At 50.7% G+C, this 21,809-nt stretch overlaps 1 protein-coding gene across 3 annotated transcripts in view; it reads left to right on the top strand.

Moving 5' to 3' along the window:
- The window catches only part of SNTG2 (syntrophin gamma 2), a 205,310-nt gene that overhangs the window by 91,897 nt on the left and 91,604 nt on the right, over window positions 1–21,809 (top strand). For all 3 annotated transcript variants that reach the window (XM_057557764.1, XM_057557763.1, XM_057557762.1), the window contains exons 5-8: window positions 3,436–3,479; window positions 3,592–3,633; window positions 13,977–14,064; window positions 19,502–19,593. In XM_057557764.1, the coding sequence (XP_057413747.1) occupies window positions 3,436–3,479; window positions 3,592–3,633; window positions 13,977–14,064; window positions 19,502–19,593 (266 nt within the window). The remainder of the gene's footprint in view (window positions 1–3,435; window positions 3,480–3,591; window positions 3,634–13,976; window positions 14,065–19,501; window positions 19,594–21,809) is intronic.

Below are 21,809 nucleotides of genomic sequence, written 5' to 3'. Positions count from 1 at the left end.
GGAAGGTTGGAGAGGTCTAGGGATAGAACCAGGGCAGAATTTGGAAGTGAATCCTGTGCCCCTGAGTCTGGTTCTGAGGCAGAGTAAGCGGATGGCCCCTCAGGGTCTCCCCAGGGTGGGGTCAGCCCCGTGCCTCTTCCCACTGACCGCTCGGTGGTGACGACGTCCACACGTGTTGGGTTCTGGGGCTTCAAGGACTCAGTGCTTGTAAAGGATGATGAAGAGGGTTTTAGTCATTATTAATCCAGATGTTCAGTGCACGTAAGACTTTTTAAGAAGTGTTATCATTTTCTAATACTACCCAGAAGTTTCTGTGAATGAATATTTAACAGGCGTCTGAATTTTACAAAGACTAATTAATTTGCAAAAAGAATAGTTTCCGTTATAACACAATTGTATTGCAAACAATGACTAAATTTACACAGTCTCACATAACACTATAGTAATAGCGATTAATTTGACTTGAAAAGGCAAGTATAACAGAAATAGAAAATATCTCGTAGCTAGTTTGCATGTTTGAATATTTATGTGGGTTAAAATACATTGCACTGTATTTCCATTTTACATCCTGATGTAATGGCAAGATTACCACAGAAATAAACTAGAGCCACTTTTCAGCTGAAATCCCCAAACCTAGCTTAATCTCACCAAAGAGTTTATTTAGGAACATTAATTAAAATTTTAAATTAAAATCAAACTTCCATGGTTTTATTTTATCATCCATTTTACCACTTTTTTTTTTTTTTTTAACATGTGACTTTTTTTTTTTTTTAAATAATTATTTATTTATTTATTTATTTATTTTTGGTTGTGTTGGGTCTTCGTTTCTGTGCGAGGGCTTTCTCTAGTTGTGGCAAGCGGGGGCCACTCTTCATCGCGGTGCGCGGGCCTCTCACTGTCGCGGCCTCTCTTGTTGCGGAGCACAGGCTCCAGACGCGCAGGCTCAGTAGTTGTGGCTCACGGGGCCAGTTGCTCTGCGGCATGTGGGATCTTCCCAGACCAGGGCTCGAACCCGTGTCCCCTGCATTGGCAGGCAGATTCTCAACCACTGCGCCACCAGGGAAGCCCCATTTTACCACTTTTTAATTTGTTTCTTTAGGACTAAAAGTGTCCAACAAAGAGAAAACATTTCAAAGATTTAACTGGGAAGTCTTTTTAATTAGCTTTGCTTTAACGACAGAGACAGAGAGACAGACGAGACAGAGAGACAGAGACAGGCAGAGAGAGACAGAGAGATAGAGACAGAGATAGAGGCAGTGAGAGACAGAGACACAGAGACATAGAGAGGCAGAGACAGAGACAGAGGCAGAGACAGAGACAGAGTGACAGAGGCAGAGAGAGACAGAAAGACACAGAGACAGAGGCAGAGAGAGGCAGAGGGACAGACAGAGACAGAGAGAGACAGGCAGAGATGGGGATTCTGAAAGGGCCCCCCTGTGGGGGAGTGTAGATCTCACCTAGTGGGTGACGGAGGTTTTCTGGGCAAAGGCTCAGTGTAAATGAGAACTTTATTAGTTACCTAAAACCATACCATTAAATTCATTAATATAAAGACTGTACTTTATTTTCAATAAAATTTAATACTAGTTAATGACTAGAACTAATATTAACAATTGACATTAAATATTTACCTGGAATTTAAAGAATTCCAGTGTTAATAACTCATTATTTGGTTTCCAATATTTAACCAATGACTTATAAATTAAAACAAATCTTGAGGAAGGCAAAAAAACCTGTGAAAATGTGTTTTCTGCAGGTCTCAGCCTGTCTCTAACCTGTGCTGCGGCTGGACCAGCCCTTGTGGCTGTCATTATGGTTGTACGATGCCTTCAGCAGTAGCCATGAGGGGACTGAAAAAATAAAAGTTCGTTGCTGACAGGACCTGGAAATCACACAGCACCCCTGGGTCACACAGCGAGATGCAGGCTGCCAGCAGAGCCCGCGAGGCCCGGGGTCCTGCTTTCACTGGGGTGGAGGCCGGGGCCTAGGGTTTCCCGGGATCGCCCTTTATTGGGGAATTTAAACATAAAGGTGGGAACTTACAGCACAGGAAGAGAAAACACAAGGGGCCAAATGGTCAGTTACTGAAATCAACCAAGGTCTCTGAAGCGCGGGGGCCTCGTTGCGGCGCAGGGGCCGGGGCCCTGGCTCTATCTGGTGTGTGGCCGGCAGACTCGTCGAGGGGAGCAGAGCTGAAGTCGGGCACTTGTGTTACAAAGGAGAAAAAACAGCTGTCAGGGTTTACACTGCAAAATGCTTTACGTTTGGTGCGAATTCTTCCAGTCTTATTATTGAAAGGAGTCATCTCTCTGCCTCTGTGAAAATAGAAAAGTGAAGTGGAATAATGCTGTAGAGATTATACTCAAACTTTACAATCCGAAGGTTTTCTTTCCTTTTCCCTTTAATATTCTGGGCACATTTTCTTTAATTAAAGCAGTCTATGTAAATGTGTTCCCAAGAAAGGGGAAAATGCTGAGTGGCTTCTGGGATTCCTATTTTATTGTCTGTGTCGACTTAATGAAAAATGGGGATCAGACTTTCCACACATGTAATGAAATCCTTCATTAGGAGGAAGTGACATTTGTGCTTCTCATTGAACAAGGTTCTGCGTTTACAAAGTAACTCTCTTAATGTGCTTAAAATTAGCTGAATGTTTAGCTTCAGGGGCCGGGCGAGGGGGGCGCTGGGGCTGTGCTGTTGGCGTTTCCCCACACCGTGTACACACGTGCACGCGTGCACACACAGACACACGTGTTCACATTCTCACATGTCACACATGTGAGTGTGCACACACATATGCACACGTTCACCCACAGAGACTCCTGCATGCACACACATCCACACACACGCACACGTGTGCACACATACCATACACATGCACATGTGCACACACATACCCACACACACACGCACGTGTGCACACATACCCACACTTACACAGGCACACATGTGCACACATACCACACACATGCACACGTGCACACATGTACCCACACTCACACATGCACACATGTGCACACACGTACCCACACTCACACATGCACACGTGTGTGCATGCATACCACACACGTGCACACGTGTGTGCACACATACCCACACTCACATGCACACATGCGTGCACACATACCACACATGCACACGCACGTGCACACATACCACACATGCACACGTGTGCACACACATACCCACACTCACATGCACACACGTGCGCACACATACCACACACATGCACACACATGCGCACACATACCACGCACATGCACACGCGTGCGCACACATACCCACGCTCACAATGCACACGTGTGCACACACTCACACTCACATCTGCACACACACAATGCCAGTGCTGCAGACTCTAACCCTAAAGCACTGCCAGGAGGGGCACGATGTCTCTGAACCTCTCTTAACACTGTTGCCCCTTTTGCGACCCTGCAGCCCACCAGACAGGGATGTTATTCGTAGGGGACGCCCTCCTCCAGGTCAGTATCTTAAACTTCAGTCCTTAGCTCTGTTGCATGTTAGTTCATGTTAGTTTTGAATTGAGACTCATCAATTATTATCCTCAAAATTCTTAATTTGTCATCTTTTCAGGTTAATGGCATTAATGTAGAAAATGCAACCCATGAAGAAGTGGTAAGTGTTTGATATTTTACGGTTTTTGTTCTTTTTATTAGATGGCCTCTTAATCCTCATTATTTTTTTCTCTGAAAGTTCATTTCACGAGTGTATTCATAGACACAGAGCTTTAGAAAAGCTTAGAAAGTTTAGGAAGTCGTGTTTCGAAGGGGCCTCTGTGCCACGTCCCTTCACAATCCACACGTCACGGGTCCTCTCCGATGCTGTAAAAGGTAGATTTGATGGCTGCTATTTTAAAGATGGGAGGGTTGAAATTCGGGGAGTGGGGACCCCGCCCGGTGACCCGAGTGGAGCCTGTGAGGGTCCGCACACCGGCCCCCTCTGGCTTTGTGTGCTCGTCGCCTTGGAGGACGTCTCGGGACGCTCACCTCTGGTGTGTGTCCGGGATGCTGGCCCGTGGACATGGGGGTCACAGGCTCCGCCCCAGCACCCCTTTCCGGACATGAACCTTGCCCAAGGTCAGGTCAGGCTCCAACACAGCATATTAGTAGGTCGTTAACTAGGTGAAGAATTACTGTAACTTGCTCCAGGCACAGAGGAAAGATTTGCAGGTGGGACGACATGTTTCTTGGTCTCAAGGGACTTGTAGTTTTAGGTTTAGGTTCAAATGGATGACGTGCTCTCATCTATTTACTTCCTAAACTTAACATTTGGGTTAGTTTTCAATCTCTGCAAAAGTTTGCTTTCTTAATGTGAGAAAATACATAGTAATTCAAAAAGAGACAGTGTACACCTAGGTAACTTTATCCCAGCCCAGGGAAAGTAAAAAGCATTCATATGAAAAGAAAGACTTTTAATTTAAGTAAATGATGTGTAAAGCTTATAAATGGAGCTGTTCCAATACTTGACTGATACAAATATACTTTTTGGACCAAATTATCAAATTACAAGTCTACAGTCTTATGTGACACAAAAGCCATGATTGGAGCACTGCTAATGACATACAATCTCAGCTTTCCAGACTTATGAAGTTCATAAAAATATTAAATTTGTAAAAGACCTCATAAATCACAGTTTCACACTGTGAAACTCATTTTTCAGAGCAAATTCTAGATTCACTTAATCCTAAAAGAAAAAAAGTCAGTTCTGCTCCACGCAAAAGATCCACAAAATGAGCCTCATACTGTATATTGTCTCCTGCTTTGGAAAAGTTGTACTGCTTTCGGGCGACAAAAATGTGTTTATTTCCCTCTTTTTACTACACCGTGTGTCCTCATCCACATCAACATGTAATATCGTAGCCGACGTGGCAGAGAGTAAACTTTCCATAATTTTATTGGGCAAATTCTGAGACATCTCACTATTCAGAGAGGAAGGAAAAATGATGTTTGGAAAATCACTCAGTCTCACCTGTGTGCAGAGGTTAGTGATGCCTGGCGGGAGGGGGCGCGGGGGCAGCTGGTCCCCCTGTGGGACCCCCAGGCCCACACATATGGCAGGAGACCTGGCATCAGAGTCCCCACAGCAGAACCCAGACCGCTGTCCAGTGAGAGTCAGGGCAGGGTCAGTGCTCCGTCCTGAAGGGTCTCAGAACGAGAAACATTACGGAACTTCATTTTTATGCAACATGCTCAGAATTTTTTTAAAAAATCTCAAATGTTAAATTAACTTCGAGTCCAAAATGGCAGGCCAGGGTTTTAAGTCCCATGAAAACCATTGATTAAAAACTGCCCTAACTGATAGAACGTCACAGACTTGTGTTCTGAGGCCTCCTTTTCGGGTCGAAATGAGTCCTTTTTATACACATTTTATTCATGTACAGCAGCTTGGCTGTCACTAAGGTCTCAGGACAGATTCTGAGTTCTGGTGATTCTGAACTCGAGAGCCCTTAGAAATAAAGTCTTCACTTGTGTTTAAGAAATGGTAGAAATGGAACCTTCCAGGCCACTGTTCCAAGCGGCAGCCAGGCCGTCACCCCCCAGAACCCCCGCTCGCGGCATCTCGTGGGCCGTCACTCGGCAGCTGCAGCTGCGTTTGGTGGAAGGCGTCCTGAGGGAGCTGAGGCCAGTCGCCGGTTTCTCCAGGTCGCTTGGCAAGTACGTGTGGCCCCTCCTTCCCCTAAGTACCGCAGCACCCGGCAGGCGTCAGCAAGGCCTCTGCCCTCAAGGATGAGCCTGCTCTCGGGCCCTGGGCCGTCCGGGCTTCTTCCTCCCCACGGCAGCCGACTGACTCCCGGCCCCCCACCTCCTCACATCTTCCCTCCTTGGGCGATGGTCACCTTCTCTCAGTCTCTGCTCACATGAGAAACTGTCCCGAACACAGGAGGTTAAGGCAGCCCTTCTATCTTGTTGGAAGGAGCCTAAGTGCTATGGAAAGAAACAGGCTGAAATAAGTAGGTTAGGTAGAGGGAAGATCGATGGATAGAAGGTAGGTAGATAGGTAGATAGGTAGACAGATAGCTGATAGAACATGGGTGGATGGGTGAATGGATAGAAAAATAGACATAGAGATAACCGACCAACAGTATTTTCTCGTGCATGAGTTGGAGAATTGTTCAGAGACGTGCTTCTCAACCCCGCTGTGCACGAGAATCACCCGACACCCGCAGAGGTTTCAGCAGGTGGCTTTGGTTCAGCATCACTGCTCCTAATTCCCGGGCCTCGAAACTAGCAGGGTTCAAAGTCATTGGAATGGGCATCTACACTCCCAGTAAAGTCACCGGTGTGCTTTGTGGGGCTTCGTTGGTGCAGTAGCACCGAGGGCAGGGGAGTCTGGCTCTTGTTCACGTGCTCACTTCCTCCCCTGGGGCCCGGTCCAGGCCGGCCTTGTATAAACTGCTGCCCTTGGTAGCAGAGATGCACGTGTCCAGCCCCTATGGCCTTGGGAGACAGAGGACACTCAGACTCTGACGGACGGGACTCTGTGTTGTAGCGTTGACGACGGTCAAGCATCCAGACCCTACCTGAGCCCAGTAACCAGGTAGGAGGTAGGAGCTTTTCCACGAGGAGAGCAAACACAAAGGGATGTGTGTGATTTTCCCACTCACCTCCTCCAGACGCCACCTAGAATCCCATCTGCCACGGACACTTCCGGCGGGCCCGGGTGGCAGGGCGCCTGGCCGGGGCAGCGTGGATATAGTGCAGAGGTGTCTCCGTGTCTGTGGCACGATGGACCGTGAGGTGCGTGGGAAGAGCAGCGTGTCCAGCCGTGGGCCGCACCCCCATCGGGATCCAAGCCAGCCACGCGCGGGCCTTGCCGTCTTGGCGGCAGGGGTGCTCCTGCGGCAACTCGTTCTCACCTCACAGGTGCCAGGCCCAGCCACCGTCTCTCTCTGGGGCCATTTCCCGCTCTGGCACTCCGCGTCTTCACAGACTCTCTAGGGGGTGGCCTCGTGTCCCCACAAGTTGAGTACACACAATGTCACGATGCAGCTGACCAGCCGGGGGCCGCAAGGGCTGGTGAGATGCTGGGGGCGGGGTGACAGAAAGATGGACGCCCGGCCTGGCCCGGATGCAGGTCAGGGTCCACTACTGCCGCCGCTTCTGCTGGCGTTTGCTGACAGCCAGAACCTCCAGGAAAGGGAAGCGTTGGCTGTGTCTGTGGTTGTAACCCAGGTACCAGGAACGTGTTCCATTTGTTCTGGGAAGGAGAACGCATCTGGAGCCATGGTTGTCGTTGTAGTTCTGTGTGTTTATACTTACAATAAAGTACGGTTGTTACTGGCAATTCACGTGCTTTCTGCCGGGGCCAAGTACCTAAGTTGGCTGGCAGGGTGGAGGAGGCCGCATCTTCCAGGTCTTCCATGCAGCATGGCTGTGGTTTCCTGTTTGACCCCAGAGAAGCAGTTCTGGGGGTTCCCACTTGACCCTTCTTGCCTGATAGGCCTGAGTCAGGAAACTAGTCTGGAGATTCTACCAGTTAGGGAATATGTCTGTTCAACACTCTCTTCAGGGAAGGGAAAGAGAACCACAGGATGTGTTAGGGACAGATGTGAGGTGGGTCCAAGGTGAAGGACACCGGTCACCTGGCTGACCTCAGCATCCTGTTCTGACTCGTGGACCAGGGCAGGTGTTGGGTGTCCAGGCGTCAGCGCAGACCCAGGGTCTGGAAGTTTTGCTCTCACAATGCTGTCACTGGTTCCGCACGTCCTTTTATAGAGGATGGGGGGATATTTGCAGAGAAAATGTTTGGCAGTCTTTCTTCAAATGGACTTAGACTCTCCTTTATTCAAGGGGTGGTGAAACTATGAATCAGCTCGGTTCTCAGCACTGATGGAGAATCTACGGCTCTGTGTAGTGATAACAAGTCAGGTCTCTGCCAGGCTGGTGGAGACATTTATCACTTGTGCAGGTCAATTACAGCTGGAATATATTCCTCATCTATTGATATTTCAGTCCTCAGGGCTCCACGATCAATCAGTCATCACCACACCCTCAGCCCTCCTGCCCATCACAGGAACCAGAGCACCTGTGCTGGTGGTTACCTGCCGCTGCCTCTGTGGCTCTGCCATCCAGGGTCCTGTTGTCTCTTTCAGATTCAGGAAACCAGTGTCAGTGGAAGCATAGCCAGTTACCACTTCCAGGTCTGAAGCAGTCCTCTGGCTCCTGTAAATAGGCTTCATGTGAATACAAACATGGGGTTCAAATATTGAAAGAATCCTGGCAAAGTGAAGAATACACGCTAAAATTATATATAATATATAAAATGTAAAAAATATATATTAAGAATGAATAAATGCATATGTTAAGTTTAGTTTGTCTAATAATGTAGTGTGTTTAGGCAGAAGTGAGTGGATTCATTTTCCAAAGGAGAGAACGGTGTGGCTCTGTCTCTGTTCAGGTAAAAGGTGTTTCCCGACTCCTGGGAGGACTCGCTCCTGCCCTCACACCAGGGCGGCAGTCCTCCGGGACCGGAAGAATGCGCAGGGTGCAGTCCAGGCGAGAGGGCTCACGGGTCATTCGATGAGGGGGTGAAGTCGCTCACTCGCCTGAAGCAGTTCTCTCCAGAACCGCACAGGAGTGAGTGCCTTGAGCTCCCTTGCCAGCCAGCAGGACGGGCACCTCGGCCGTCAGACACTAGGCAGCTCACCTCCCTGTGGCGCTCGGGCTGTGAGTGTGGTCGACGCTGGCTGCGGGGGCCTCAGCTCCGTGAACTGCTGTGCTTTGTCTCAGGAAACCTTCCTGCTCACTGTGGCTGTAAGTACGGACACTGAAATCATTTACAGCAAAACAACCTCTATGTTCAAAGTGTCCTGATTCTACAAATGAAGCATTTGAAAATTCATATAGCAAAGAGGCAAAACACTGTTGAGAAGACACTGAGCTGCATGCGGTTCGCCACGCCAAGCAGCTGGGAGGCTCCCTGGGTTCTCACCACAGGCACTGCCACCTGCCGCTGGGGGCAGAGGGTGTGTTCAGGGTGATGGCCGGGCCCCTGTGCGTCTACAGAGAAGGGCCCAGACGCAGATGGGCAGGGGGGGGAGGCCTGATGAGCCTTGGGGCCCACGTCAAAGGGCCTGTTCCCGGGAACCTGTCCGTGAGTGCAGAGTGGACCAGCCCAGGGGTCGCTGGTCACCGTCAGGTAGAAGGACACTCAGACGGGGTTGAAGGCGCATGTGCAGCCAGGGCTCTGGGGGCAGATCTGGGGATTTAGTGGAATAAAGAGGTGGTGAGGGCATCGGCACCATGAGGGCCGGGAGGGCGGAAGTTACCGGCAGGCGGTAGGTCTTGGTAGGACCAGAGAATACGTCCGTGGAGCTGGAGGTGAGAAGGACAGGCGTGGGCGTCGGGGCTCGGCGCAGAGCATGGAGGCAGCGGTCCAGACGTCGACAGTGGTGGTGTTAGTGAGGGGGGGTCGGGGGGGGACCCAACCCCACAGGTGATGGCCAAGGGGCCAGCGGGCCAGCGGGTGCGAGTGTGTGTGTGTGTGTATGTGTGTGTGATGGGGTGTGAACCTCTGTGTGTGTGTGTGAGCCTGAGTGTGTGTGTGTGATCCTATGTGTTTGTATGTATGTGTGTGAGCCTATGTGTTTGTATGTGAGTGTGTGTGAGCCTGTGTGTATGTATGTGTGTGTGAGCCTATGTATTTGTGAGTGTGTGTGTGAGCCTCTGTATTTGTATGTGAGTGTGTGTGTGAGCCTCTGTATTTGTATGTGTGTGTGTGATCCTATGTATTTGTATGTAAGTGTGTGTGTGAGCCTCTGTATTTGTGTGTGTGTGTGTGAGCCTCTGTATTTGTGTGTGTGTGAGCCTATGTATTTGTATGTGTGTGTGTGATCCTGTGTATTTGTATGTGAGTGTGTGTGAGGGGGTGTGAGCCTGTGCATATTTGTCCCACATAAAACCCACATTCTCTCAAGAGCACGTGGAACATTCACAGCAATTGTTCAGGCCACAAAGGAAGCCAAGAATAAGCATAATATAGGTTATGTCCTCTAAGCAAAATGAAAACTGCTTTTAAAAATTTTCCACATATCTGGAAACTATAAAAATAGTTATACTTGTGTAAAAAGAAAAGCTAAAGGAAAAAATACAGACATGAGCAATGTTGAAACACTTCATATAGAAATTATGGGAAACAACTAAGTAATGCTTAGGGGAAGATTAACAGTTTTTAAGTATGTTCATTAGAAAGCAAGGAGGTAAACAAAAAAGCGCCATTTTTTACCTCAAAAGTTTGAAGAAAGAGCAACAGAGTGACCCACAAGGGTAAAGAAGGAAATAATAAAGATGAAAGTGCACATTTTAAAGAATCACAAAATGTAGAGGACAAGCAAAAGAGACATTCAAAATACCGAAAGTTTATCCCAGGTTTGCTCGTGTAATAATACAGGACAGAGAGGCTCTGAAAAGAATTCTAGAAATATTAGTGAAGGTGCAGGTGGGGCTAGTGATGCAGGGGGTTGTGACCCTCTCAGCAGAGACACGCGGGTGGAGGATGGAGGGAGATTTGTCCCTGGACATTCATGAAGTGCAGCCCACCACCCGTGTGAAGGAGCAGGGCGGGTCTATGTGCTGACGTGGGGTGAACTGCAGATTCGATTTTAGGCAAAGAGAGTGATTCGTCTAATGGACATGGTTCCACTGATGTGAAAACGGCCAAAGAAGTGGACAGACAGTACACGTGGTGTAGTGTGCTTTCCTGCGTGTGCCTCTTTGTTCCCACGTGGTCATGTACCTACACGTGTGGGCATGGGGCCAAAAGGCACACAAATTGTGAATTCTGCTAGATGTCACCAAAATGCCCTCATGAGAGAAGGCGTTCTCGCAAATGCGTAGACGATCTCCGGAAGGACACACAAGATACACCAGTAGCCGTGTGTCTGAGGCGTCCATCCAGGGCTCTGGCATGTGAAAGACACCCATCCTTTCATCGTGTATCTGTTTGTTACTTCCTATTCTAAAATATCCAGTCATCATATTTCAGTTACAACATTTTAAAGCTGCGATGGCTCCTCAGACATAACCATATGGGATGATTTTTTCACTCCCTGGAAGGCGTCCCGGGTGAGGCAACTTTGGAGACTCCCTGGAGAAACTCCTCTGAGGCCACAAGGCTGCCAACCCCTGTCCTGGACCGAGTGTCTGTGCCCCAGATTCACAGGTTGGAGCAGTAACCCCCAGGTGATGACGTCAGGAGGAGGAGCCTTTCAGAGGAGAATCCAGGGAGATGCGGTCATGAGGGTGGGGCCCTGTCCAGTAGGATTAGCGTCCGTGTAAGGGGGGGACTCCAGAGCTCGCTCTGTGCCCTGTCAGGACACAGCGAGAAGGTGGCCATCTGCAGCTAGGATGAGGGCCCTCACCAGAGCCCTGACCCGGCCGGCACCCTGACCGCGGGCTCTGCCTCAGAACCGTGGCAGAGAGTGTCTGTCGTCCAAGCCCCAGCCTGTGGCTTTTTGTTGTGGCAGCTCAAGTAGTTTACCTGAGACACCCAGCAGTTTAAATGGCTCGAGCGGCATTTTAAAAGCTTGGGGAAGATTCATACGAGAGTTGAATCCTTCCTAAAAAAGAAATATGTCTGACTCACTGGTAAAACTTGGCGGCCCAGCAGGTGAGTCAGAGGTGGGAAATCGGAACCTGCACCTACTTTGTCAGAGCAGAGCAGACGTGCCCGGTGACAGGGACGCAGGCGGGAAGGTGCCGGAATTGCTGGTCTTAAATAGATGCAAAAGCAAGTCCGTGTCTCTCTGAGGCGGAGCAGGGGCCCCGCCATCTAGAGCCGAGCGTGGAGTCAGGCTCCCTCCCGACACCCGTCAGTCCGAAGGTCATGGTCTGAGGGGCAGACATAGCTTTGAGGTCATTCGTTGAATTTGGAGGCATTAATGGTCAGTAGTCAAAATATTTTTTTGCAGACAACACATACATACTTTGAACTAAATTGAAAAAAAAGAAACTGGTGATGAAGTAAAACCTTTGCCTTGTCCAAGCATTTCAGAGTCTGGAAGCATCAAGGCAAGGTAGACACTTAGGATTTGAAAAATAATAATACGTTGAAGTTAAGCCCACTCTTCAATCAAAGGTGCACCTGCCTCATGCTCTACTGTTGTTTCCGGATAAAATTAACTTGTCCAAAGTGATGTTTCTTCAAGGGCCCGGGGAACAACGCTGAAGGACTGAGCCGTGTAAATATGTGAGCGAGTCTTTTGGGGGCTAATTAGCCTTTATTAGATAGATTTTAATGCTTTAAACTCCATTTTATCTCCAGGAAGACTTGTAAAGTTGTTAAATATATGCTCACTTATTGAGGTGGGGGTGCGTGTGTGTGCGTGTGCGTGTGCGGGTGCGTGCGCACACGTGGGCAGACCCACATAACAGAAGCAGCGGGAGAACTTGACCGCAGAGAGGGGCACACATCTCAGGCTCGTGCTGTCCAGGTGACACCCTGGCCTTGAATTTAAAGCTCCATGAGCCCCCAGGACGAGGCAGGTTTCTCGGTGGCCGTCACCTACTCAGATGTGACCCCCACCCTCGCGGCTGCCACATCCGGAGAGGACGGCGCTGCAGCTCAGGGTCCCTTCGATGCAGGAGGAGAGGGCGCAGTGACACCACAGTTTTGTCACACTCGCCCTGGGTCGCCCTCAGAGGAGGAGGCACGTGGGCCCCGTTGCCCTTGACGGTCTGGAGGAGCTGAGGCAATGGCCGTTGTCTCTGGGGCCTCGGGCCGGCCGGAGGGTGGTCCCGGCTGGGCCCAGCTGTTGAGTCGTCCGAGCAGAATGTCCGTCTCATGGCCGCGTTGCTGGGTTTGGTGGGAGGCTTTGAGGCCTCCCCTTCTCCCTGCCTGGGCGGCAGCCCTGACTTCAGGAAGACAGACCCTGGGGCATTTCATCCCATGTCTGCACCTGCACCCACCCAGCAGGAGACGAGGGGGCTTCGGGAAGGGGCGCCGGGGTAGGCCCGCCTCAGGGTTCCCGGGGCACCTGCCTGGTGAGGCGTGAAATGGAGAAAAGGCCTCAGGGTCACGAGATTTGATACGTGGAAGAGACGCTACGGCGCCCGTGGCGCAGGAGGCTGTGGACGCAGGGCCTCGGGGAGAGGAGGACAGACGGATGCTCGGTGAGCCAGGGGCGCCCCTTCGCGTCGGCTGACCCGGGCTGGGGCGTTTGGCGGGTTTCACGGGCCGAGGCAAAGGGGAGGAGCTCCGGCTCGGGGGACACGGAGAACGTCCCCGGGGTGACGGGAAAGGCGTTTCTGTGGCTCTCCAGGCAGAAGCAGGTCGTCAGCAGGGGCGTGTTCAGGGGAGGGCCGGGGCCACGTGGAAGCATCACACGCGTTCCCGATGGGACGCTGGGGGCGCGGACACGTACAGCTTCTTACTCAGGGCTTTGGCTAATGTGTCTGAATCACGTTTGCTTAAACGAGGCAAACGTTGAGCATTAAAAGCTGACCCTAGAGCTAAAGGAATGAGCTCTTTGGGTTACAGGGGAAGGGCCTGAACCGTGGCGATGGTGACACTGCAGCCAAGAAGGGCGACGTGATGCCCGTTGATTTCTCCAAAACTAAAATGTCGTTTAAACTTCGAAGCTCAGATTTTCGGTTTGCAGTGTCCAGTTAACCAGCTGGCGTGTGTCGCCAGCGTCTGAAATTTGTCCGTTTGCGCTCCACGCGGGTTTCTCACATGACTTGAGTTTCCGGGATGGCGTGGGTAGAGTGTGCAGGGAGCCCGGCCTCAAACCTCTGCTGACGTGTGAACATGTGTGTAGCTGAGGTGCCGGAGTCCTGTACCTGGGGACACACCGCCATCCTTTTGTTACGGCAGGTAAGGCTCGCAGGGCTTTCAGAGTTTCAAAGGTAATCACGGACACTGAATTCTCGGGAGACAGGCGAGACGTGTAGGGATTTATTTCTATTTTTGTGCTGGTCGCTTTGTGATGGTAAAGTAGCTGTCTTTTGTCACATTGACAGGTGCATCTTTTGAGAAATGCTGGCGATGAAGTGACCGTCACTGTCGAGTATCTCAGGGAAGCACCGTCATTTCTGAAGCTCCCGTTAGGTAAGGGGGAGGGGAGAAGTTCAAGGGTGCCAGGCAGCACATGGTTTATCCAAACGATATGTCACTGGCAGGAGTGTAGATCGTTTCCTGAGCTCACATTCCGAGAGAGGAAAGACGCAGAGAGCACCTCAGCATTGCATGTTCCGAAGACCTCCTACCCTTCAATCCGTCCACAGACTTTTTTTAAAAATTTTATTTATTTATTTATTTTTATTTATGGCTGTGTTGGGTCTTCGTTTCTGTGCGAGGGCTTTCTCTAGTTGCGGCGAGCGGGGGCCACTCTTCATCGCGGTGCGCGGGCCTCTCACTATCGCGGCCTCTCTTGCTGCGGAGCACAGGCTCCAGACGCGCAGGCTCAGTAGTTGTGGCTCACGGGCCCAGTTGCTCCGCGGCATGTGGGATCTTCCCAGACCAGGGCTCGAACCCGTGTCCCCTGCATTGGCAGGCAGATTCTCAACCACTGCGCCACCAGGGAAGCCCCGTCCACAGACTTTTTAAAAGAGGGCGTCCCCAGACGGCCCTTTGTCAATGAATTAACTAAGTTGCCTTCCTCAGATCGCCTCACTGTGACTGTATTTACCTACACACGCACATGCACACATATAGGAACAAAGTTTGTATTTAAGATATCTTTGTTGACATGAGAAATATTTAATGTAAAAGAGGAAAGAACAGTAAATCTGCACCGTGATGTGTCACCGTTGCCCATGTTTCCCTGCAGAGCTTGTAATTCTCTACTATACCTGATGTGATCCAGCAGGGAAGTGAATCAAAACAGGTATTATGACAGATTCTACTCAGGCGCATGGCTTTACAGAATTTATGAAGTTACCGTCCTTCCTTGATGTAGCGGCAGGGCCTCTGTTGGGTGCTGACCTTGGAACCAGAGGGGCTCTGGGCTGAGGTCGGGCCCAGGGGCTGCAGCTCTGCTGGCGGCTCAGTGCCGTCCAGGCTCACGGGGACGCGGGGCCCCCTCCCCCCGCAGCAGCCCCTCTCTTCTCTTTTCCCTTCTTTCTCCGGCTTTTTCTCTCACATGAAGGAACAGCTTCTCTCTCCTGGGCTGACCTTATGGCTGGTATCTTCTCTCTCTTTTCCATCGTTCCCTTGTTGTCAGAGCCTCTGCTGCCGCCCCCGGGCCTGGCCCTGCTCTCTGGGGCCACGGCAGCTGCTGAGACCCGATCTCACCTTCGAATCCACGGTCACAAAAAGGGCCATTGAACTTCTGGCCCTGCTCCGCATCCATCTTCCTGAGTAACCGAGCACATCGGTTTCAGCAGCGCGATTTTTGTCCCCATCAGACCTCAACCTGGAAACCACGCTGCTCACCAATCTAAGGAAAACTGGCGATCCCCCCACGGGTGTGAAACTACATCAGTAGGATTCATCACACGTCCTGACTTCTGAAGAGACCAACGTGAGAAATCAGGCCACAGGTTCAAAGAGAAATAAATGCTGTACACAGCACAAGACTTTACTGGGGTTTCACAGTGACTCTTCCAGAAGAGGGTAAAAGGCCCACGGACAGCCAACCCCAAGCGTCCGCCTGGGGCCCAGGTGTTTGGCGCGTGTGCGTTTACAGCACCGTGTAGCCGAGGGGGGCGTGTGCACGGCCCTGCCTGGACATCTCTCCGGCGGGCACCTGTGTGTAGGAAGCTGCGCTCACCTGACGGTGTGTCCGGGAGGGCACAGGAGGCGGGAGGGGCCTCCCCTGGAGACAGTCACTGCCGACTTTGATTATTTTGCATAAATTCAGACTCTTAGACTTTTAGGAGATAGAATTCACATAACATAAAATTCACCATTTTTAAGGCGCGTGCTTCGGCAGTTTTAATTTTTCACTGTGCCGTGCAGCCATCACCACTGTCCCATTCCAGAATATTTCCATCACCCCAAAAAGGAACTTTGTACCAATCATCCCCTCCCCCAGCCCCTGGAAACCACGAATCCACTTTCTGTCCCCGTGGATTTGCCTGTTCTGGACGCTTTGCGTAACTGGGGCCGTGCAGTGTGTGGCCTTTCGTGTCAGCTTTCTTCACTCGGCATGTTTTCCAGATTCATCCACATGGTACCCCTTGTGCAGGTGTTTCATTCCTTGTTTTAACTGAATAATTTCCATTATTTGGAGAGACCGTGTTTTGTTTCTGTCTTCATCAGCCGACGGGCAGGTGGCTTGTTTCCACCTGGGGACCGTTGTGCCAATGCCGGTGTGAGCGTTCGTGTACAGGTCTACGTGGACGTGTTTTCAGTTCTCCCGGCCACACACCTGCGAGTGGAGGTGCTGTGTCACACGGCAAGTCTGGGTCGGATTGTTGAGGACCTGCCACGCTGCCTCCACGGCGGCTGCACCGTCTCACGCCCCACCAGCCCTGCACGAGGTCAGTGTCGCTCCTGTAGATCACAGCTCATTTGTTTAGGTTAGGTGTTTTTGTAAATGCTCATTGAAACCATTTGTGTTGTATTCTTTTCCAGTAGTTGTTTTTTGACACTATTTTTATTATTAATAATTATTGACACTGATTTTTTTTAAATAACGGGTTTAAGTAGTGATAAGCAGAAAAAAATATTACAATGTTCAGATTTCTCTTTTGGGATGTAGATGAAAAGATGCTCATTCACCAGCAGTGAGTTAATAGAAACCTAGAGCGCGTGAATGACTGTCAGGTTACAATCCACTCACTCACTCACTCAGCCTCCCCTCGGGGTTGATTTGGCAGAGTTGGTCCCTCCAGTGAGAGCATCTGGAGAATGAAGGAAATTAGGAATATTTTGATTTCGCTCCCAAGTCACTGATGAGCTAGTTATGGAAGTAACACATGTGCCACCAGGAAGGAGCTGCAGATAGAAGATGCAGTAAGAAGTCGGTAGAGGTGCTGGCAGAACGGACTCTGGGCCCAGAAGCAGTTCTGTGCGTGGGGAGCTGGTCGCAGGATGTTTGGAGGGTCAGGAGAACGGGAAGGCAGCTGGGTGCTCAGATGCAGTGAGAACTCTGTTCAAGCAGAGTTAAGTTGTTGTCATGTTCTCAGGCCTTCTTGGAGCTGTTCAGTCCATTTCTCTGCTTGCAAGGACGCGGTGTGGAGCGTTTTACAGACGCGTCGGGCCTCACCGGCGCTCTGGACACGGGGGTGAGAGTGGGTGCACAGAATTGCATCCCTCGGATTCCACGTCCGCTTCACGTGCTTCTTTCCTCAGGAGTGAGGAAGCGGGAAGCATTGCCTACTTGTTACAACTGGTCCTGCTGCCGGGCTGGCCTCAGTGTTTCTTTCCCCTCCCCAAGCACCCAGGTGACCTGTAACAGGCCCTGGATTTTGCTCAGGGGTCTGTAAGGGTCTCCTTTCCTGTATTTCCCAGATGCTTCTGACTCTCACAGCAGGGAACTTGCATAGTCAGGGTGCCACGTGTGTCGCAGCACCCCGGAGCGAGCGGACGGAAAAGCTGCCCACGCTCATATTCTGGCCAGAAGGCACTCGGGTGGGGTCGTAAGGACGTAGAAGAACACAGCCTCCCTCCTGAAGCTGTGCGCCGACACTGGAGGTGGCCTGGAAGCATCAGTATGAAGACCCATGAATTTGTCTGATTTTGTCGAGCGGTTTAAAGCTCTGGCTGTCCTGTCTCGTGTTTAAAGGGAAATTAGGTTGATGGAGCACCTGCTTTACCTGAACTCTGCCAGCTGCTTTGAAGGTGCGCCCACAAACGCCTTCACGACTTTTCAAGGAGAAAAGTGAGATCACAGAAGTAACTTGCACGATATCCCACTACTTTTCCTCATCTGTGAACTGGTGATAATAATGAATAACAATCACACCTGAAGCTTGTGTGTCGAAGTAGTAACTACAACAACATCGCGAGGCTTTCAGCTCTGTCCTCGGTGACACGGGTGCTGGTGACACGTGTGTGACCCGTGCTCGTCCTGCTCCGCGTGCGGGGAGATGCTGGTGCCCGCAGACCCTCAGACCTGACGTGGAGGTTGGGCAGGACAGGACGAGGAGGGCCCGGGGTCCCTGCCGTGAACCCCCCTCGGCCCCAGACAGTTACCGTCATTTGGGAACTTTACGCCGGTAAAGTTTTTTATCATTTTCCAAGAAAGTAAGAAATCTGGATTTTTAATGCAATGTCTTGGCTTTGATCAGACAAAACCGATTTGCAGGTCTGACTCAGCTTCACCTGCCAGTTTGGAACCTCTGCCTAATGTGATTTATCCCCTGAGTAGTTGGCTTTTGAAGGCTAACGCTGGCTTTGAAAATTTTCAAGCTAAAAGAAAATGAAGGACCCGTGTATCAGGCTGGCATCCGCTTCGGCCAGGGCACCCCTGACCCTACACAGCCCATCGGGGTCCTTCCCGTCGCCCATTTTGATAACGGGAGATGCGGGGTCACTGGCTTCTCCCTGAAATTGCCGACTGAGTCAGAAGGGCAGTGGGTGAACCTGCCCTGGGGCCCAGGGCCGCCGAGTCGGTCTTGCTGGTGCGTCGTGGTCGGGAGGAGGGCTCTCTACTCGGGGAGGGGGCACGGACCTCCTTCTGCCCGCGGCGCTGGCGCCCGTCTGGGGTCCCGCGAGGGGTCCTGGGCACGTGGTCAGGGCCGATGTGCGCTGAGGGCCCGCTGCCACGCCTGCTGTCCACCTGGGACGCTGGTCTTTCGGGGGAGGCTTGGGGGCAGCTGGTGCTGCCCCACCTCACATGGCGTGTCCGGGGCCGCAGTGGAGGGCAGAGAGGGGGCTGAGCGCTGGCGGAAGGGTGGGGACAGGACCCGCCTGGTGCTGGAGCGACGGGACGGAGATCCCTTTCCATCCCTGTATGTCCTGAAAAGAGGACTGTGCTCGGGCAGGGCCCTGACTTGCCCGAGACAGACGCTCGACTTGGACCCTCTGTTCATCCAGGACCCGTGTTCCAGGCCCAGCGGCGGCTCCCTGCTCCCTCGCCAGTCCAGAGCTGCTTCCTCTTTTTATAAATATCACTTTCCTTAAACTTACCTGATTGGTCTTTCTATTTTTCACTAAAGCAACTTGCAGTGCAAAGATAATCAGAAAATGTCAAACAAATAAATAATATAAAAATTAACATCGGAAAGTCAAGAATAAGTGTTGGGAAATTAGCATCGTTATCCTAGTGGTGGGGAGTGCAGGTTCATGGAGCCCCGGGGGCCGGGGGACCGGCTTGCACCGGCCGCTGTCTCTCTGCACCCGGACCTGGTGCAGCCCCGGCGAGAAGCCGGTCCTGCCCTCCTTCTGCCAGGCGTTTTGCGGGGTGCCGACGGGGGCGTCCACATGGTAGGCGGGCAGTGAGGGGCCAGCGCAGGCTGCACAGCCCGTACCAGCAGCTGCTTCCCCCGGGGGCTTGTCTGGGGACCTCCACAGGTGACCCCCGTAGGTGGACCTGCAGGGAACGCGCTGCGACTCTTCCGGTTGCTCCATCTGTAGTGAGTCTCTGTTTCATTGGCAGGGTCCCCGGGACCGTCCAGCGAGCCCGGCAGCGGGACCGCGTCACCCCTCTTTGACAGCGGTTTGCATCTGAACGGAAACTCCAGCAACACAGTAAGCTCACTCCTCCTCACCTTGGATTTAACTGGAAGCTCCCCTGGCAGATTTAGAAAAAGCCCTCGCTGCCCGTTTCAGAGGGAGATGCAAACATGGGTGTAGGATGTGCTTGCGTGCGCGTTAGTCCCACGTGGATGCCTGGGCTTTCACCGTAGGGTCCTTTCAGCTCCTGACTCACAATATCTCGTGAACAGGCCTGAGTACGTAAGTTTGAGGTAGAATGCGGAGTCGTGGCTCCAGTTTTCCTCGGAACCTGACGGTGGGAACTGCCGGGGTTCGTCCTCAGGAAGCTTCCTGCAGACTCACAGGAAAGGGGTTCATTCCCAAGCGAGTGGAGTCACCTAGGACGCGTGATGCTGTGTATTTGCAGTGAGTTTCCATCATCCTCCGAATCTTCACCTTCCCGAGAAAACCAGAGCTGAGCAGAAAGGGAGGGCTGCAGGCGACCTGGGCTTGGACGGCCGCCCCCTCCCCCAGGGAGGCCTGGCCTGACCCCGAGCCCGGCTGGCTGGGCCCTGAGAAGAGCCAGCGTCCAGGGTGTGGGCTCATCAACCACTGAGCTGTTAGTGGATACGGATTAGAATCCTGTAAACAGTTTGAAAAAATGTTTTCTTTGAAATCGTATCCACTCGCACCTTCCGGCCACCACCTACCTGACCGGCAGGCGGAGCCAGAGGAAGTGATTCATGTTTGCAGAGTCTATTCTTAAAATACCATTCTTTTCCATTTTTAACCCTTTAATATAGTTCTTGATATTTAAAAGTTGCGTTTAGGGTCTACGTGAGTTATGAAGCAGGATAATAAAACAAATGTCCCTGAACTCAAACTCAAATCGGTACTAGGAACATTGTCCCCAGCTTATACGGCCGCCTGTGTGTCACTCCCATATCCCATCTTCTGGCCTGCCCAAAATAAACAGCATCCTGAATCTTGAGTTTGTCACTGGCTTGATTAAAAAAAAAAAAAAAAGTTTATCCATATGTATAGATCCCTAAAATATACCATTTCATTTTGAGCCTTATAAAATGTTATTCTGTCATAGCCTCCTGGGATTTACATTTTTACCTGCTATTATGTTTTTGAGATCCACAAATGTTATGTATGTCCCTGGTTCTTTTTTGCTTGTTTGTTTTTTTCTATATTATATTTAATTGTGTGAATATACTGCAGGTTATTTACTGATTATCAATCATCGCTAGACACTTGGCTTTTGTTTCTTGGTTTACTCTAGTCTGCTGTCACTGAAACCAGGGCTGCCATGAACATGCGTATAAATATCTCTTGGCTACAGACCCAGAGCTAGAATTTCTGGGCACAAATGATGCCAGTGTCTGATTTTCAAAGCAACGACAACTTATTTTCCCAGGCAGCTATCCCAGGTCACCGTCTCAGTGGCAGGGGGCATTCCAGGTGGCCATGGCTTCTCAGGGCTCCATGCTCTGGGTTCATTTTTCCAAGCACAGGGGTATTTGCTGGCTGCTCCCGGGTTGCCTGAGGAGGTCTGTTTGCCTCTCCTGCTTGCGGTTACTTTGCTTTCTCCCCTTCCGTGATGTGCGTCCATCACTTTCACCCCTTTGCCTGTAAAGCTGTTTGTCTTTTCCTTCCTGATCCCTTGGGAAGCTCCATACACACTTGGGTTTAATATTTCGTTGAATTTGGGTCTCAAATCTCTGCTCACAATTTACAGTGTGTGTTTTCGTTATATTTACGCTACCTTTTGATACATGGAAGTTAATCGGTGTAGCCAAATGTGTCCATTTCTTTCTGGTAGAGGTTGTGGTTTTAGGATCTGGTTCAAGAAATCCTTTCTTATCCTAAGCTCATAAAGATGTTTCCTTGTGTTTCTTTTCCTAAATATTTTTAAGCTTTGTTTTTCACTTTAGGTCTCCAAAGCATATGATACTTATTTTTGTAGAACACGTGAAAGGCTGGGACCCAGATTCATTTTCCTGGGTAACCGGTTGTGCTAACCCGTGTCCTCGGTCACTGTGATCACAGCACATGTTTCCTGGTCTTGGGTTTATTGCTGAGACCTTGGTTGTATTCTGATTGTCAATATCAATACCAGAACCACACTGCTTAGTTACTCTGTATTTATAATAAATTTTGTCACTGTAGGCAACGCTCTCTCACAACATCCTAAGTCTTTGTATTTTTTCCATTCTCTCTCACTTACCTTTTTCTTGTGGACTATATATAAACCATGTTGAGTA

Source organism: Balaenoptera acutorostrata, chromosome 12, assembly GCF_949987535.1.
Source record: "Balaenoptera acutorostrata chromosome 12, mBalAcu1.1, whole genome shotgun sequence".
NCBI lineage: Eukaryota > Metazoa > Chordata > Mammalia > Artiodactyla > Balaenopteridae > Balaenoptera > Balaenoptera acutorostrata.
This window is presented reverse-complemented; position numbering and strand designations above follow the sequence as displayed.